The sequence below is a fragment of the Copidosoma floridanum genome, unplaced genomic scaffold, assembly GCF_036245765.1.
Source record: "Copidosoma floridanum isolate Cflo_tuat_1 unplaced genomic scaffold, Cflo_Japanese_pri ptg000007l, whole genome shotgun sequence".
Lineage (NCBI taxonomy): Eukaryota > Metazoa > Arthropoda > Insecta > Hymenoptera > Encyrtidae > Copidosoma > Copidosoma floridanum.
In genome coordinates, this window is record NW_028321884.1 from 9,770,012 (window position 1) to 9,783,668 (window position 13,657).

The 13,657-nt window shown below is 33.8% G+C and overlaps 1 protein-coding gene across 3 annotated transcripts; it reads right to left on the bottom strand.

The window, feature by feature from the left end:
• Nucleotides 1–975: 975 nt before the first annotated feature.
• On the bottom strand, nucleotides 976–7,482 carry LOC106645702 (uncharacterized). 3 transcript variants are annotated; one of them, XM_089588777.1, is made up of 5 exons: nucleotides 7,086–7,482; nucleotides 4,419–4,689; nucleotides 4,069–4,343; nucleotides 3,723–3,978; nucleotides 976–3,637 (listed from the first exon to the last, which is right to left on the bottom strand). In XM_089588777.1, exons 1-5 carry the CDS (start codon nucleotides 7,272–7,274, stop codon nucleotides 3,576–3,578), a joined length of 1,053 nt encoding a protein of 350 aa, XP_089444903.1. In that variant the 5' UTR covers nucleotides 7,275–7,482; the 3' UTR covers nucleotides 976–3,575. The 3 variants fall into 3 exon arrangements, with proteins under 3 accessions (XP_089444903.1, XP_014217105.2, XP_014217104.2); XM_014361619.2 differs by having other exon boundaries at nucleotides 3,723–3,975; nucleotides 4,057–4,343; nucleotides 7,086–7,479; XM_014361618.2 differs by having other exon boundaries at nucleotides 977–3,637; nucleotides 4,057–4,343; nucleotides 7,086–7,471.
• Between the last annotated feature and the right edge of the window lie 6,175 nt (nucleotides 7,483–13,657).

A 13,657-nucleotide genomic window follows, 5' to 3' on the forward strand; every position in this document is an offset into this window, starting at 1 on the left:
ACGATGCTCCAGTTTCTTGATGAATTTTTTTCTGCAATAAATTATTACATCATTGTTAAAAAAAATTGAAAATGTTTGGAAATGCTTAACTTATATGTTTTATTTACCATTTAAAATTTAATTAATTATAAACCTGCCGCAACTAATTTCTTAGTTATAAAATAAAAAGTTAAGGTTCTTTGTGCTGTTTGCGGCAAATTTACAATCTATCTGTTATCAAAAATTGACCTCCTATGTATTTATACTTTTGGAGGTAGATCAGGTAAAAGATAAATTTTAAGCTTGCTGCAAATAGCACAGACAATGTTTTCTTTTTATTTAATATCTGCTTAATTATAGTTGCGGCTGGTTTATGATTGATTACATGGCTTTACTATAAGTATAGTCATAATTATTTGAATTAGCGCCATCTCGCGTTGCGAATTTCGAACTAAAAAGTAATCCTACAAGCCTACAACCTTTTTGAGGGTTAGGTTAGGCGGCCTAACTCCTAACCTTAGAGAATATATACATTTTCTAAGTATATATGTATATATTCTCTAAGGTTAGGAGTTAGGCCGCCTAACCTAACCCTCAAAGAGGTTGTAGGCTTGTAGGATTACTTTTTAGTTCAAAATTCGCAACGCGAGATGGCACTGATTATAAACTATGAAATTAATTTTGTCATTTTGAATGAATTATGGAATGAATTTTTAATTGAACGACCACATAATATATGTATTTATATATATATGTGTTTAGTTTTAGTTATCATTCGGCTGTAGAGGTTGGCGATATTAGTTATTATACTGTTGCAATCGCAGTTTGTAATGGATAAAATGTCTGTGAATTTACTTATTAGTTTTCATCATCTTACCGCTAAAAAATAAATAAGACACTTTTTGATAAAAAAAAACAAACTATTTGATGCTGGAAAAATATAACATCTTTATTAAATATTTTCCTTGCATTTTATCGTATAATTAAGTACACAATTTTCTCTACCACTAATTACTCGTGCCAACTCTTACTCGTACACACAATTTAGCAGCAAATCATGCATTACAACTCAAATCTCTTCGCTGATTGCCTCGATCCTCAAATCAACAATGAATATCCAAAATCATCGTAGCCAACTGGCTATGATTTCACAAGTCCCAATATTTATCTTTTATGTTCTATCTTTTAAAATTACCCATCGGCACTTCATTGAATGTTACGTGTAAATAATGGAAGTGTCTTAAATACATTAATTAATGATGGTGAGCATCAAAATTAAATAAATATTAATCGTGCCTGAAATCCTTTTACAATAACTGTAGCAGCGATTAATATATTATATCCTTAATTGGCGTCCCGAAAAACAAAGCAGCATCACGAGAAAAGCGAAACTTGTTCCATTTAAAATATTTTCTACTTATATAAAATTATAGCGATTAATGGATACAAATTATTAGGCTAAATCTATAATACTCTGTACAAAAATTAAAACGAATGATCTCGGCACATGGGTACTTAAATCGATTAATCTCCACATGATATTTCGATAATCCTCATCTAATTCCTCTCGATCCTCAAGTGATTTGGCAATGCATACTTAATATTTGTTGTTAAAAATACTTTTGTAATCTGAAAACGGCAATCTTTCCTTTCATGATGAGGAAGAGAGACGCGTATGCAACTACTATTAAGAAGACTCAAACAAACACATTTTTTAATTAGACAAAATATTTAATTGATTAAATTATATATGTATATATATATTATCTTGGTACAAACTTTTTCGGCACAATTCCTGATTTTTTTTATCGTTTCATACATTAAATCACACAGAAAATGAATTACTGAACTTTGATTTTATTTGAACGAATCTAAATGCTAAATTAGAAGACTACGACGGGGCCCATGACGTCACTATGTTGTTCGCATAACGCATATATCTTAAATAATTCAGCGAAAAATGAAAAAAATGGAATGTCAGTCTCAATAGGCAACCGCCGTCGCCTTAGACAATCTCCCATTGACGAATATCTATTTGTATTTAATTTACATATTTACAATTACTGTAATATGTTTGAAAAACACACAATACACGCGTCGTTAGTATATGTACAATTGTGACATGATTAACTAAAATATGGAGTTTCTCTCTTCATTAATTACGTTCGAGTTACTTTCGTATCCCTGCAATCACTGGTTTTTTTACATGGAAATCGTTGTCGTGTTTTAACTAAAACAACGTTTACATTTCATTTAAATAAACGGCTTAAACACTAGATACAGCCTCTGGCAATTTTGTTTGTTAGTGTGTTCCTATGATTTATATTTTATAACAATGAATGTATTACATGATTTTACCTTCTCGTGAAATAAGCTTTAAATACAATTGAACGGTAGAAATTGATTAACTTTGATACTTGACAAACATAGTAAAAGTAAACACACTTTCTACACTGCGTCCATATGAAAGACAATGTTGTTTACATTCGATTTATAACAAATTGAAAAACTATTTTATATATAATAATCCGTGATGGACTGAGAATTACTCGCACATAATTACTGATTTTTATCCACATCAAACAGTTTCCATACAAAAATAATTACAATAACATATACCAAAGCCTTTACATACACAATTAAAATGCACTAAACATAAGTGTTATCGGAACGCTTACTATTACTTACATAGCTGGGATTCTGCATATTCAATCTATTGTCATAAAATATTTAATCGTGCAGAAAAAAAATTCCTAAAATTACAGAAATTTTTTCAAACTTCGGATGTCTCAGGAATTTTTACATATTTAAATATTAAAATACATCACAAGTGATACAACAAAATACGAAATGAAATTAAAAGAGAATCCAGCAAGCACTCTTCCACCACTTTTTTACACATAAACTTGTGACTATCATACCAAATCATTAGTCCATGTGCAACATTGATAATAACAATAATTATAATATATCCATCAATAATAACATTAAAAAATGATTCTTGCATTATTCATAATTACATTCGAAGAGAATTAGAATTTTGAGTAAGAAGCAATAATCAATTCAACATTTGAATAATTTTTTTTTTACAATTTAGATTTGAACAATCACATAAAATTTTCTTTCAAAGCATCTATCAACAAATTTTTATCTAAAAGCCATTCAGACTCAAATTGGTTTACATGCTTTTTTTTACATGGCTGGTAGCCAAACATTCTCAATGAAAATAAAAAAAAGGAGTGTGAATAAAACTTTCGGTCACATTCCTCTTCAAAACGCTCTATGAGAGCAACAGATTGTTGTTCCCTAATTCACTAAAAAATACCAAAAACGTTCATTTCAAGTTTCGATTGTAGTGACTTAAGCTTGACTTAAACAACATTTAAAATTGCATTTGAATCAAATTGTATTGCATGAAACAAAAATTCACCCTTTTCCGAAAAAATTCCGGTACGGCAGTTTCATTAAAGTCGAACTTATACAACTTGATTTCTACTATTGAAGGTGGTCTTTATGTACAAGGAAACACGAAGCAAACTTTTCGTTTGATATTCCCAAGTGCAAGGAACTTGTCTTTACTTCAAAAGTTTGTCTCTTCAATTATCTTTACGACTCTTCTTTTTGCTTTTTTTGGGAGGCTTAGCTTCTTTCCAAACATCTGAAATAGATTTTTATTTTTATTTTTCAAGTCATTTAAAGTAATAAAGAAAGCTATTTATTGTTTTTATAAGTGTAACAGTTACCTCCAAGTTCATCAAAAACGACAACTCCAGTTGTCTGCTCGATTTTTTCAGTTACATTAGCCTCGATAATGGGTTCTATTTTCACGACAACTTCAGCCATTTTCTCGATTACAGGTCCGGCAGTAGATTTCTTTTCCTGCTTAGGCGATGCCTCGTTAGTCAACTTAGCAACATCAACTTCGGCGTTTTTCTTGGCCTTCTTGCTTTTGCCAGATTTTTTTTCCTCCTTCTCGGTTTTCTCTACTTTTGGCGACTGCTACAGCAAGACAAAAAAAATTGAATAATTAAAAAATTTCAGTGAAGCTAAAGTATAAATCAATCTTTTAGTACATACCTTGGCCGGGGCCTCCTCGTTCTTGTTCGCTTCTTTTTCCTTTTCAAGTTCTTCATTGGAAATAGGAGTCAAAATAACCTCCTGACTATCCTTCTCTTTTAACTCCTTATTTTCCGTTTCCTTAACAGTTTTGTCCTTAATCTCCGGCTTCTCTTGCTCCTTATTATTGACAACTTCGGTAATCAACTCAGCCTTCTTTGATTTCTTGGACTTCTTTGATGGAGTAGTCTCCTCTTCCCTCTTCTTCTTCAATTTGTCTTTTCGTGAATATGCTTGCTCCCAGTCACCTAAAGACAAAACATTTATTTAATAAAAAAACGCGTACCAGAAAAAGTATATTCAAAAAAATTAAATGCAAATACCCTCATCGTAGTCAACCGGCTTTTCTTGCATCAGATTCTTCAGGTTTTTCTTATTCTTTGCGTGTTCTACCTTGTTCTCCTTGGCAACCTTGACAGCTTCGTGGGTCTTGTTTGAATGCTTGTTATCTTCTTGCTTGCGCTCCTTTGGCTTGCTTTCAGCGACCTCATCTACTGATTTGTTAGACTTTTTGTTGTTGGCTACCGTTTCTTTGACGGAAGCGGCCTTTTTCGAAGGACTCTTCTCCGCCGTCACCTGGCCATTGGCTGCCCGCTAAAATTAACGAAAATAGCTCGGTTAAATATAAGCGAAAATTGGAAGCTCACCACCGCTTTGAATTAAATTTAACATCTGGCCATTGTGCGACGCTTCAAATCTAGATACTGTTTTGAAATACAAGTTTATTAAAGTATCGAACAATTATCATGCATTAATTATAATTACAATTACTTGTAATTAATTATAACTAAATACAAATAATACAATCTCATCCTAATTAATATATGGATACAATTTTTAATTTGAATGTTATAAATGTAAAAATACTACTCAATCTTATTAGAATTATTTGTTAAGAAACATAAAAACATTCTATGAAACGTTCTAATTAACAAATTTAACAGAAAATTTTCAAATTTCTCTTGATTGCAATAATAAAAGACTCCTAAAAAGTAGAGTACAAAATTGCATGTACAAAAAAAAGGTGAAAAAAACACGTATATAATATGTAATCCAGTTGCAGTGAACTGTAACTGTTACATCACAACGGCTGAAGGACGCATATTTTGGAGCTAAAGCTGCGTCCCACTCAGCTGATTAGATGGACTGTCTACTATGGTTTGTGCGGAGAGATAAAAAGTCAGAGAAGAGCAAGAGCGCGTGTTGTGTACATTATATATATATAGACATTCTTGTGGATCTTCATCATGCGTGCGTGGCACACACAACATGTATAGAAAAAACATATGGCAGCGCGCGTTCAACCCGGGGACCCATAAACAGGGTCTTTTTTTTGTATTTGACCGCAACATTTACCAGTCTTCGACAAAAATCTAAACGATACGTAAGGAAAAACAAAAGTTTATTAATTAAATATGCTTGTGCCATAAAGTTGAAAACCCATCTTATTAAACGCAATATTTTTGTTGTTGTTCCGAAGCACGCAGAACCTACTCGCCTATTTTTATGGAAAGAAAAAAAGCATTGCATACTTCGCGACTCTTTTTTTCGTTATTGTCTCTCTAACTTTCAATTCAGGTATTGTGTGTAATGTAATATGCATACTCGCATAGCATGCACAAGTGATTTTGCCATGGCAATAATAAAAATATATGTGTTTAAAAAATATACCTGAAGAATGTAAAAAAATAAGTAAAATAAATTATTGCGCGACCCTTTTCCTCCGGGTAAAGAGAGCGAGACAGAGGAAGATGTACATATTAAATGTATGAGAGGGAACAGGTTTAGCCCGTCGCCTTTCATTCTCTCTTACAGTCATCATCACTTTGTATGAGAAAATAATGTATCTTTAAGACTTCTTTGACCCCTTGACTTTGGCGATGATAATAAAATACAGAGAATCATGCATAAAAAGAGATTTACAGGCAGTATCGTTTCTGTACATGTACACTTTTTTTCATATTTTTCGGGTCTCCGATATTAAAACCTAATTCAGTGCGCATGCAGATAAGCAGCTCTTGCGATATGCTCGAGTATACTTATGTTAATTGATGAAGGAAACCGAGCTTATGTATGACTTTTAAATGATACCCACATAAAGTCCAAAAGAATAATGAGTAGAAATTGTATTTTTTTGTCTTCTATCGAGCTCGCATTGGAGTGAAAAATGATTTGAAACTCTATAAAAATTATTAATATGTTTATATATTTCAATAATTCATTTTCGGGAATTCATAAGAAAAAACGGGCCATAGTGTCACATGGTCTCACACGCATATGGCACCTATCAAGTAAGAATCTGCATATGATTTATCCTTGTAAAAAATATCACTTTGCTCAACCTTGCTCTATTTTTTTACGATTCATTCACTCTACGGTACTTGAAAGAAAAAAAATAAAACAAAATAAACAACCTCAGCTCCGAAACGCAAAACGTAAAAAAAGAAGAAAAAAAAAAATCGGAGCCAAGCGCAACGCGACGTCTACAACTCAACACAGCGTGAACTTGCATATGGAGAGAGGGAAGGGAAAGAGAGAGGCATAGCGGAGACGCTCCGCATGCCGACCTGGAAATCAATCAGCGTGGCTCGCATAACTCCGAGGATGAAAAAAAAAAAAAAAAAAAACTTCATAAAGGAGAGTCACTCACTACAAAATATCAAATCCTAGGCTCCTGTTGTATATAATACGTTGATTAAATTCCTAACCTAACCTCGAGGGTGTTTCGCCTCCAGCAGCCGCCCCCCGCGTATCGATCACCCACCCCCCCAATGAGAAATTATACCGCTATATGTTTTTAAATATTGCCGAGAAAAATCCTCTCGCGACAGCTGTTTGTGCGAGCAAAAATTTATGTTGATTACCGTGTGAAGCACGAACCAACAATACAGCAGCAGGTAGATGATATTGTAATAATTGTAAGTGAGTATAATGTACATATTGAGCATCAAAGTAACGTTGCACGTAAGTAAAAGTGAGTATACAATTACCTTCTCTTTCGATTTGCTCTTCTTTTTAGTCTGAACCTTGCGCTCGGGGTCCCCAACGTTGGACAGATGGGCGAAAGACGGCTGCTCGGCCCTCTTGATGCCAACGACGAACACAAGGATGGCGATGATGAAGGTGGCGGCGACCGGCAGCGCGTACTGCGTGTGCTGGAGTAACACGCTCAACTCCATGGCTGATTGTTGATTGTTGATTCGTTAAATATATGTTACGTTACCCCGTGCGGTACTGAGTGCTAATGTGTACACTCAAATATGACCATTTGGCGAAGAGATTGGATCGAAGAGAGGCGCAAGTATAAATGCGAGAGAACAACTGTACACAACAGGCGGCTGAACGGTGGTCGAGGCCGGACTGCCTTTTACTTATAACTCGACAACGGCGGCGACGACCCGCGGGGCCGGGGCCGTATGTATAAGTATATAAGACCTGCGCCTGCGCTGGCAGCGGTAATTAATCGGACGGGGACGGCGTATTGGCGACTTGGGCGGATTTTCTTATAATACCCAACTTGGTACGTTTTTTAGAAGGGCCGAGGCGAGGGCACACACGTTACAAGGGGCCAGCAGGTGGCTTTTGTGCTGGCTGAAAATTTAGAGTTCCAGGTATTAAGGGCTTGGGATTTGAAAAAGAATTCGATGTACCTATACTAGGTAGGTGCGCATGAGGTAAAAACTACACGATCTACTTTGGGCTTTGGAGGGCTCTCCGTTCGATCGGTAGATGAATAGTTCCACGAAAAATACGTTAAGACCTTTCAAACGTGACACTGTGTTTCTTGCTGAGCCATTCCCAACATCCAGATCAATATTTACTGAATCTGGAGAAATTTAATAAATATATTATTTTTTTGATAGTTATTCTCAGATATATTTTGGGTATGAAGGTGTATATGTTTATAAATTGTTAAATAGACTTAGGCTGGGCTCCGAAAGTCAAGCTCATCACTTATTGGTGGCTTGAATGAGTCTTAATGTACTTATCTTATATATGTCATAATTAAGTTATCAAAAGGGACGAGCTTGACTTTCGGAACACACCCTGCTTGTTTGTAAGGTTTTTAGAGTTTGCTTCTGCAATATTGATATGATGTTCCAAAGTCTATTTATATTTAAAAAAAAATTTTTTTTTTTTATCTACATAAAAAAAATATACTGTCACCATAATTTTAGAAAAAAAAATACCTCCGAGTTAGCAACGTTTTCAAGGCATTTTTGAGTTATCGCTTTTCCTCATTATTACATGGTAGAAACTATATTCATCATGTATATATTACCTCTTGACTTAAACAATTCCACTCAGTCTAATGGTACTGATAGTACATTCAAGTTTTCTTTTTTATGTCAAACTCTCCCAACAATTTGCTTGACCATATTAATATAATATATATATAAACAGCTGCACTTGAACTGCAGTACAACAACCAAAGGTGCAATAAACGTATTTTACTATAATAACAATTACAGGACTTGATATTGCGTGTTGATGGTATTGAAGTGTGTCGCAACCAAGTGCCGCAAAGCCCTTTAAAGTGTAACGGGTACAACAAAAACAGTACCTGTATATACTTACGTGTTTTCATTACAAAATCACACGTTTTTGCTACAACAACGCGAAAATATACAAATTTGATGAGTAATTATGTCAAATTTTTCACGTTTACCGATTTTTTTCGTACTTCTGGCCATATATGAAAGATAATAAATAACTTCATGAATGTGTGCCTCGAAAAAGTATTTTTTTTTTTTTTTTGTGAACTTTTTAGTCCGAAAGAGAAAGATAGAGAGAGAAAAAGAGAGGAGTCAAACTATTGGCCAAGACCCAATATTAACAAATGTACCTAGTATATAACTCTTGTTACTTATTTATCGGTCGACACATGTTACACAAAACGGCGGAACCCAAACTCTAAATGTCTGACTTTCCACAGAAATGACAAATAAATTAGTTCGTTGCGAGTTTTCGGAAGAATATAAGAATATAAGTAAACTTATATGCATTATTTTTACGTGCATTTTCTTTCGATGCTATATATATATCTATGGCGCCCATATCACCTTATCACATCACCTACTACAATCTCATACAACACCTCAAATAGTCTGGTCAAATTTCACAGAATATCACAATTTGCAGCGCTCGAAATTGTCATTAAAAAGTTTTTAATACAACAAGTATAATAAATTATCTTTTCAACTTTAAAACTTTGGGGTGAGCAAACATAATTTTATGAAAACTTGACTATTATCTTGATATATTTTATATACCTGATCGCCAACTTTTTTTTTTTTCTTAATGTTACAAACATTATAAAATAACGACTCAGTAAACATAAATTTGTAACTGTAGAGTTAATTTATAATGAAGCCTTTTTTGTTTTAATTTTTTTTATAATAGTAGGACTATATTTGACAATATTTTGACAGATCAGATTTCTATTCGGTGTGTGATTTTGAGAGTTAATTTACGGAAGCCCGGTCACGACATCTGCATATAAAAACGCATAAGCACGCACAAGTATGAGTGCACAAAAACATGTACGACTGTATACTGTATATACTGTATAGTATATAGTATATAGTATACAGTGTATACTATATACTATATACTATACAGTATATTATATACTGTATAGTGTATACTATGGGTGTATTCCGCAAATGCTGCCAGCAGTTAAGTTACGTAGGTCGTGGTAACGCCGCATGGTCGGGTAGCGCTAGCGTCAACCTTTACTTAACTGTCGGTGGGTTCCGCATGTCAACAAACTCCGAAATATCAGATGGCATGGGAGCGAAAACAGTAAAAAATATCAAAGTTTGTTGACATGCGGAACCCACCGACAGTTAGTACAGGTTGACGCTAGCGCTACCCGACCATGCGGCGTTACCACGACCTACGTAACTTAACTGCTGGCAGCATTTGCGGAATACACCCATAGTCCGCAGGCTAAGTATACGTCCTTAACCGCCTTTTTCACTAACGTTTAGAATAATGATTGAGACAATCAATGATTGTATCATGAGTTTTTGTATAAAGTTCAATTTATACAAATAAGTTTGTAAATATAGGCACACATGATTAATATTTAAACATTTTAAGCTGTATAAATATATAACATAGATTCCAAATATGCATTATTACCGCTGGAATATGCTAACAAAACCAAATATCCGTCTTTCTCACCCAGCAAAATAATAGGTATCTGTATAATCCTGTATCAATTTATTGCACACATGCGAAATGTTCAATGACAGTAAACAATGACATAATTTCAAACTTTACTTTTAACTCTTCATTTCACACGTAATTTTACAATGCAATTGATAAATTATTATTCATACAAAAGTATTAATATTCTTATAGGAGGTCGATTTTCAGGCAAAAGATTATTTGTAAACTTGCCGTAAACAGCACAGCCAATGTCAACTTTTTATTTTCTATCTACACAACTAGTTGCGGCTGGTTTTAGCGTTTCAGATTTCTAAACTAAAAAGTGGCCCTAAAATTCTGAAGGAAAGCTTTAGATATTTTAGGCCCTAGAGCCATGTTGTCAATTATAAACCAGCCGCAACTTATTTGACAGATACAAAATGAAAATTCAACATTTTCTGTGCTGTTTGCGGCAAGTTTACAATTTATCTATTACTCGAAAGTATAAATATATAGGAGGTTGATATTCGTATAAAACATACACTGCAAACTTGCCGCAAGTAGCACAAACATCGTTAATTATTTATTTTGTATCTATTTCAAGAGTTGCGGCTGGTTTATAAGTGACTAAATGGCTCTAGGGCTAAGCTGCCTAAAGCTCTCCTTCAGAATTTCAGAAGCAATTTTTGGCCAAAAAAATCACGACCGCTAGATGGCGCTGATCCTAATGATTATAACTACTTATAGTAGAGCCATTTAATTAATTATAAACCAGCCGCAACTAATTTCGTAGATACAAAATAAATAGTTAAAGATAATTGTGCTACTTGCGGCAAGTTTGCAGTGTATGTTTTATACGAATATCAACCTCATATATATTTATACTTTTGGGTAATAGATATAATTGTAAACTTGACGCAAACAGTGCAAACAACGTTAACTTTTTATTTTATATTTACGAAATTAGTTGCGGCTGGTTTATAAGTAATTAAATGGCTCTGGGGCTAAGCTGCCTAAAGCTCTCCATCAGAATTTCAGAAGCAATTTTTGGCCAAAAAAATCACTACCGCTAGATGGCGCTGATCCAAATGATTATTACTACTTGTAGTAGAGCCATTTGATCAATTATAAACCAGCCGCAACTAATTTAGTAAATACAAAATAAAAAGATAACATTGTTTGTGCTACTTGCGGCAAGTTTGCAGTGTATGTTTTACACCAATATCGACCTCCCTTATATTTACACTTTCGGGTAATAGATATATGGTAAACTTGCCGCAAACAGCACAAACATCGTTAATTATTTATTTTGTATCTATTTCAATAGTTGCGGCTGGTTTATTAGTGATTAAACGGCTCTGGGGCTAAGCTGCCTAAAGCTCTCCATCAGAATTTCAGAAGCAATTTTTGGCCAAAAAAATCACTACCGCTAGATGGCGCTGATCCAAATGATTATTACTATACTTATACTAGAGCCATTTCATCAATTATAAACCAGCCGCAACTAATTTAGTAAATACAAAATAAAAAGATAACATTGTTTGTGATACTTGCGGCAAGTTTGCAGTGTATGTTTTACACCAATATCGACCTCCCTTATATTTACACTTTCAGGTAATAGGTAAATTGTAAACTTGCCGCCAATAGTGCGAACAATGTTCACTTTTTATTTTGTATTTATTGAATTAGTTGCGGCTGATTTATAAATGATGAAATGGCTCTAGTATAAGTATAGTAATAATCATTTGGATCAGCGCCATCTAGCGGTGGTGATTTTTTTGGCCAAAAATTGCTTCTGAAATTCTGATAGAGAGCTTTAGGCAGCTTAGCCCTAGAGCCGTTTAATCACTTATAAACCAGCCGCAACTATTGAAACAGATACAAAATAAATAATTAACGATGCTTGTGCTGTTTGCGGCAAGTTTACAATATATCTATTACCCGAAAGTGTAAATATTAAGGAGGTCGATATTGGTGTAAAACATACACTGCAAACTTGCCGCAAGTAGCACAAACAATGTTATCTTTTTATTTTGTATTTACTAAATTAGTTGCGGCTGGTTTATAATTGATCAAATGGCTATAGTATAAGTATAGTAATAATCATTTGGATCAGCGCCATCTAGCGGTAGTGATTTTTTTGGCCAAAAATTGCTTCTGAAATTCTGATGGAGAGCTTTAGGCAGCTTAGCCCTAGAGCCGTTTAATCACTTATAAACCAGCCGCAACTATTGAAATAGATACAAAATAAATAATTAACGATGTTTGTGCTGTTTGCGGCAAGTTTACCATATATCTATTACCCGAAAGTGTAAATATAAGGGAGGTCGATATTGGTGTAAAACATACACTGCAAACTTGCCGCAAGTAGCACAAACAATGTTATCTTTTTATTTTGTATTTACTAAATTAGTTGCGGCTGGTTTATAATTGATCAAATGGCTCTACTACAAGTAGTAATAATCATTTGGATCAGCGCCATCTAGCGGTAGTGATTTTTTTGGCCAAAAATTGCTTCTGAAATTCGGAAAGAGAGCTTTAGGCAGCTTAGCCCTAGAGCCATTTAATTACTTATAAACCAGCCGCAACTAATTTCGTAAATATAAAATAAAAAGTTAACGTTGTTTGCACTGTTTGCGTCAAGTTTACAATTATATCTATTACCCAAAAGTATAAATATATATGAGGTTGATATTCGTATAAAACATACACTGCAAACTTGCCGCAAGTAGCACAATTATCTTTAACTATTTATTTTGTATCTACGAAATTAGTTGCGGCTGGTTTATAATTAATTAAATGGCTCTACTATAAGTAGTTATAATCATTAGGATCAGCGCCATCTAGCGGTCGTGATTTTTTTGGCCAAAAATTGCTTCTGAAATTCTGAAGGAGAGCTTTAGGCAGCTTAGCCCTAGAGCCATTTAGTCACTTATAAACCAGCCGCAACTCTTGAAATAGATACAAAATAAATAATTAACGTTGTTTGTGCTACTTGCGGCAAGTTTGCAGTGTATGTTTTATACGAATATTAACCTCCTATATATTTACACAGGAAAAACCAAATCAGGTTTCAGGAAAAAAGTTTGAAGGTTATGTACTGTATGAGTACTTAAAAGGTTAATAATTTAATTTTTCCTGTTTGAAATATTAGATCCCTTTTTTTTTCTCGTTAATAATTAAAGCATAAACTTATTCCAAACTTACCTTTTTGCTTCAAGATGAATCTAATCAAGAGACGTTAAAAGTGCAGAGTCCCAAGTAGAGTTGACAATTAAGTCTACAGTCAACACTATGAAATTATAGTTAAAGTATAATAATTCAATACTGTTACAATAACACTGTCACAACTGTCACAGAAAACTTATATTTTATTTAATCTATTCAAGTTGGAATATATTTATTA

Bases quoted from the DNA above. Each gene is read 5' to 3' on its own strand.
- LOC106645702 (XM_014361618.2), bottom strand. From the start codon at position 7,274: ATGGAGTTGAGCGTGTTACTCCAGCACACGCAGTACGCGCTGCCGGTC. The intron at 4,690-7,085 runs GTAATTGTATAC...CGTTAATTTTAG, and splicing joins AGAGCAAATCGAAAGAGAAG to CGGGCAGCCAATGGCCAGGT. The intron at 3,638-3,722 runs GTAACTGTTACA...AATCTATTTCAG, and splicing joins CGTTTTTGATGAACTTGGAG to ATGTTTGGAAAGAAGCTAAG.